The following is a 5472-nucleotide window of genomic DNA, read 5'->3' as shown; positions in this document are numbered from 1 at the left end:
GAAGTATGACTGATGGTACAAAGGGTATGTTGGCCGGATGCGTCACAATACTTACGAAATAAAACCGAGATGGCTCAATCGACTGTAAAGCAAACTCCTCTCGCGTTGAACACGATTGAGGAAATTGCCCAATTCGAGCAACAATTCAGTCGCATAACGGGATGTATTACCCGCTTGAGGAAGAAGGGAAGGGCGAGTTATACTTGCCCACTTCTTAAAGATCGTTTAGATCACGTGACCTCAATATGGGTAGATGCGCTCGCCGGCTATAATAAGCTGAAGAGAGCGATCCCCGCGTCAAAACGGGAGGAGCTCGAGTTCTTCGCTCCTGACCGATTTTACGAACTAGAGGAAATGTACTTGGATGCCAGAGGTTACCTCTGCACAGAGATTTCCAAGTTCGAAGGGGAACTGTCTGGTTCCGAAAGAGGGAATTCGGACCCATCCGTGGTTAAAACGGACGGGAACCAGACAATCCCCATAGAGTTGCCAAGGCAGCAATTGCCGGCATTCACGGGAAACCCTCGCGAGTGGGTTCTCTTCGAGAACCTGTCCACGTCGGCAATTGCGGAGCATAAGGGCCTAACAGACGTGCAACGTCTGAGGTACCTCCACATATGCTTGGAGGGAGAAGCGCGAACAGCAATCTCCCATCTGCCGATCGACGGGAAGAATTTTAGCATAGCATGGGAAGCCCTGAAGGAAACATTCGGGCTCGAATGCTTAATCGTAGCTGATCTTCTCCGGCAGATATTGAAGCTGAAGCCGATCCATGATGGTGACCTCGCTAGTATCCAGCAGGTCACCGTACACGCAAAGCAAATGATAGCTGCTTTGGACGCGTTGGGATTTCCGCAAGACTCCTCATTCATTGTTCAATTTATCGTCGATAAACTCGACAGAGACTTGAAACTTGAGTGGAAACGGACTAGAGGTAACCGATGTCAGTTTCCGTCGCTCAAGAAACTAATGGAGTTCGTCGACGACCGAGCAAAATCGCTGGTCATGGTAAATGCGACCAGCGATGACCGAGTGACGCGAAAGCCGTCCACTCGAGTCAATTCGCACAACGTCGCAGTCGAGCCAACACTCGAAAATAAGCAGAAGTGCAAGCTATGTGCAAAATCGCACACTCTGGTTGAATGCCCGACCTTTCTTCGGTGGACACCCGAGCAAAGGTACAAAGGGATTAAAGACAGAGGCGGTTGCACACGCTGCTTAAATGCGACGCACACGTATCATGAGTGTAAGACTCAGATACAGTGTGACAGGTGCAACGGAGCGCATCATACGCTCCTGCACCGCTCGTTCCAAGACTCAAGGTCTCCAACACGGCCGGAGCCAGTCCCCGCGAAAAGTCGGTGGACAGGAACGAAAAAGAAAAGCCCTCCCGGAAGCCAGAACGGAAAAAGCTCTGCTCCGGAAAAGGGACCAGTCAAGAAGGACGGGAACCATCCTCAATCTTGACTGTTTACGTGTTCCGTTACAGAACGGAACTAGTTTACAGCCGTCATTGCCATTTTAACATCCTGTTCCGTTGCAGGGCGAAATTATTCTTATAGCAGTAACTGCCGTCATAAAAACACGTGCATAGTATAATTTTTAAATATTCTCACCGCATTCCTGACCGGTAATGTCTCTAAAAGACCGGTGCTTAATCTATTGTTTGTCATTTTCTTCAATAAACCCCACATGTGGCCATCAGCTTTTAATATTTTGCCAAGACCCGCACTAGAGTATTTTGTCGAACGCACAAGGCCCTTTTATGATGCATTGTCTGCCACGGTCCGTCACTGGGACACGCGGATCCTTCGCGAGCCTCACCCGAGGGTACGAGCACTACCTGCGGGTGACGATGAGTTCGGGGTGGTCACTTTCCTTCACTATACGCTTTTCTTTGAACCAATCAATTCAAGACGACCGTTTCCCTTACTTTTTCCGAAATACTGTTATCTACGAATCCGCTTGTTCCATATTTTAATACACACCCACTCTGAGGTTACCTCGGCGATGATCAATTTGACGAACAGACAGTACAAACATACACTTCACACGAAATTCATTAGCCTAACCATCACTCTCATCTGTTAGTTATTCGCTGCATCGTAATCAACTAATAATATTCGTAGAATCAACGTCGTTTATAATTTCGATTTTTGTTATTAAGTGTTATTATAATAAACAGTTTTGTTACATTCACATCAACCAATTTTGTCATCCTTGTCATTCGAAAGAATCACCGGGAACCGCGTATCTTCGAGACAATCGTGTGTGCGCGGATATACATTACGTCTGGTGCAAAAGTGTCTGCACACTCGAGCGCGACCGACAATAAAGTTCGGAAAGACGTAGTTCTCGCAACGGCAAATGTGCGAGTTTTCGGACGAGGCACGTCGCGAATCGCGCGTGCACTCTTAGATCAAGGGTCCGAAACGTCCTTCATCGCTGCCAGTCTAGTGCAAGATCTACGACTGACCAGGATGAAATCCCCTGCCACTCTTGTCGGCATAGGGGAAGGACGTAATCAAAAAATCGCGTACAGCGTTAAAATGGATCTTGGAATACGAGACGGCGACTCGCCGGTTATGATTGCGAGCGCTTACGTTCTCCCAAAAATTACGGGTTACGTACCGCCAACCATAACAGCTCTCGAGAATTACGATGAGCTTCTGGGATTGAAATTGGCAGACCCCGACCCTGACCACCGGATAGAGGTGTTGTTAGGCGCAGAGCTGTATGCGGAAGTGAACAAAAAAGGAGTACTGCGATTGGGCGGAACAGATCCACTGGCACAAGAGACCATATTCGGCTGGATCCTTTCCGGTCCGACAAGAGTCCCGTGTCAAGCCCATCCCAAATCTCGAGCACTGCATTCATGCGTCCTCGAATCGCTGAATAAAGCGATACGTAGTGTAGGGTTTTTCCGGGTATGCATGGTCGGTGTCATAAAATGGTAATGAATGGGACAGATGGCGACAGCGTGTTTGGACGACTTCGAGTGGGCTGAGTTTATTGCTTAGGTTCCTCGAAGTCCTGCGTGCCCGAAAGACAGAGTGTGAGTGAGCGGGAGGGAAATAAAAAGGAAGAGAGAGAATGAGTAAGAATGAGATAGCGAGTGAGGCAGAGCGAAAGAGTATGGATGCAAGAGAGAGAGAGAGAGAGAGAGAGAGAGTAGGATAATTTGATAAAGGCTAGGAAGGGCAAAAGAACGAGCGGAAAAGATCGGGGCATTCGAAGGAGAACCGTGGCGTGAAGAAGTCGTTGTTGTTGTTAAGTCGTTGTTGTTGTCAAAGTTGTTGCGTTGTCGTTATTATTCTTGTTGTAAGTCGTGGGACATTGATAATAAACTGTTGTACTTGTTATTGTTAAACGAAGGTGTCTTTAGTTGTCGTATTATTATTATCACGGAGTCTCGTGGGATTTACTTCCAAAATAATCCCTACAGTAGATTTTGGGAAGTGGAAGAAATTCCCTCGGCCTCAGTTCTCACTGAAGCTGAGAAGGAGTGCGAAGGATTCTATGCCAAAACAGTCGCACGAGATGCGTCTGGGCGGTTTACAGTCCGGTTGCCTCTGAAAATTCAGAGGCCGGACGAAGCGCTAGGGGAATCCCTTCATATAGCGTTGTCAGCACTTTCCAGGCTAAGGAAAAAGTTGGACGTAAACTCAGCTCTGGTGCAGGAATACCGTGGATTCCTCACGGAATATGAGTCTCTCGGTCACATGACCAGACTCAAGTCGATTGAAAAATCTAGACTTTACATTCCGCACAGAGCAGTGCTTCGTGCAGAGAGCACAACAACAAAATTAAGAGCTGTGTTCAATACATCGTGCAGAACAGCGGGCGGACGTTCCCTGAACGACATCCTACACGTAGGTCCAAAACTACAGACCGACATAACCTCTGTGTTAACCAGATGGCGGCTGTACGAATACGTGTTGGTGGGTGGTATCGAGAAGATGTTTAGACAAATTCTCGTAGCCCCTGAGGATCGTCACCTGCAATGTGTCACGGGACTGCGAACCGAACAAATAGGATATGGTCCAACTGACTCGCCCTAACCGTAGTGAGGGAGAGACTATAGTATAGTCTTATTGTTTAAACAAAATACTATATCGAGGATAGTAACCGTACGGACAATTGGTCTATCCGCAGATTAGAACAATTGTGTCGTACTTCGTAATATTACTTTTCCTTAGGCGCGACTTATGGCTAACCCGTACGAAGTTGGATCAGGGGTCGGACAGAGTAACGACTCGCTTGAGATGAAAATGAATACTGTCTTTATTTTTGAAGTCAAGGTATATATATGTTTTTCCAGGTTGGCCCTTCCATAAGGTTAAGGTCTGGTGGGACCGGGGATGACGCGGTGTTTTGGCTTGACTATCTTGTTCTTTGGAGTGGCGAAAATATTTGCCATTTTGTTGTGATGTTCGATGCGTTGGCGGGGTGCGTCATGGTGTGGCCGAAGTATGACTGATGGTACAAAGGGTATGTTGGCCGGATGCGTCACAAATGCATAGTATGGCGCTCGTCAGAGACCGAACAGCTGGAAGCTTCCGAGTTGAATACCGTGACATACGGTACGGCGTGTGCACCATACTTGTCAATGCGAACGCTTCTCGAGTTGAAAAATAGGGATGGTGAACGGTATCCGCTAGCCGCCCCTATCCTCGAGAAAGACGTTTATGTTGACGACGTCTTCATGGGCGCTCCAAATAAACCTTTGTTGGAGAACATACGGAAACAAGTATGTGACCTCTTAAAAGGCGGAGGATTTGTTTTACGCAAGTGGGCAGGAAATGCCCCGGATCTCCTGCGTAACATCCCGGAGAGCGTCCACTCTCATGCGGTCGATCTTACCTTGTTCGATGAATCCGAACTAAAGGTGCTCGGACTGCGCTGGATACCGTCCGGAGATTATTTCTATCTCAATCTCCAGAGGTTCCAGCCTTCGTCCACGTCGATGACCAAGCGAAGGTTGCTCTCGGAAATTGCCAAAATCTACGACCCGCTCGGTTGGCTTTCTCCAATCGTGATACGGGCAAAGATTTTGATGCAATCACAGTGGATAGAAAACCTAAATTGGGATGACGTTGTCTCGGATTCCACCATGCGAACGTGGAACACGTTTTGCAAGGATTGGAGCCGACTAAACGAATTAAAAATCCCCAGATGGGTTCAATACGGAGCAGACGCAGCATCCGTGACATTGCACGGATTCTGTGATGCGTCGACCGCGGCATATGCGGCCGTAGTATACCTTCGAGTCACCACAGTAAATGCAAACGTTGTTTCGTCGCTACTGATGGCACGATCTCGGGTAGCTCCGATTAAAACACTCTCCATACCCGTATTGGAATTATACGGGGCGATGCTGTTAGCCGAGTTAATAGTACACGCAAAACGTTTCCTGGACATTAAGATTGAACGTGTGGTCTGTTGGTCAGATTCCACAGTTGTACTCTAGTG

At 47.8% G+C, this 5472-nt stretch overlaps 2 protein-coding genes across 2 annotated transcripts; both read left to right on the top strand.

The window, feature by feature from the left end:
- Nucleotides 1-2480: 2480 nt before the first annotated feature.
- Nucleotides 2481-4061, top strand: LOC144478119 (uncharacterized). The gene is made up of 2 exons (XM_078195839.1): nt 2481-2927; nt 3327-4061. Exons 1-2 carry the CDS (start codon nt 2481-2483, stop codon nt 4059-4061), a joined length of 1182 nt encoding a protein of 393 aa, XP_078051965.1.
- Nucleotides 4062-4504: 443 nt separating this feature from the next.
- LOC144478120 (uncharacterized) lies at nt 4505-5278 on the top strand (the record flags this gene model as incomplete). Its single annotated transcript, XM_078195840.1, has 1 exon — nt 4505-5278. A coding segment is annotated over exon 1 (774 nt), but the record flags the coding sequence as incomplete, so codon positions are not given.
- Between the last annotated feature and the right edge of the window lie 194 nt (nt 5279-5472).

Source organism: Augochlora pura, unplaced genomic scaffold (assembly GCF_028453695.1).
Source record: "Augochlora pura isolate Apur16 unplaced genomic scaffold, APUR_v2.2.1 APUR_unplaced_839, whole genome shotgun sequence".
Classification (NCBI taxonomy): Eukaryota; Metazoa; Arthropoda; class Insecta; order Hymenoptera; family Halictidae; genus Augochlora; species Augochlora pura.
Note: the sequence above shows the minus strand (reverse complement) of the source record. Positions and strands in the feature narration are given on the sequence as shown.

What these genes read in the sequence shown, in the direction of transcription:
- LOC144478119 (XM_078195839.1), top strand. Translation starts at nt 2,481, where the DNA reads ATGAAATCCCCTGCCACTCTTGTCGGCATAGGGGAAGGACGTAATCAA. An exon ending in GTAGTGTAGGGTTTTTCCGG is followed by an intron (nt 2,928 to 3,326) that starts GTATGCATGGTC and finishes TCTTGTTGTAAG; the next exon opens with TCGTGGGACATTGATAATAA.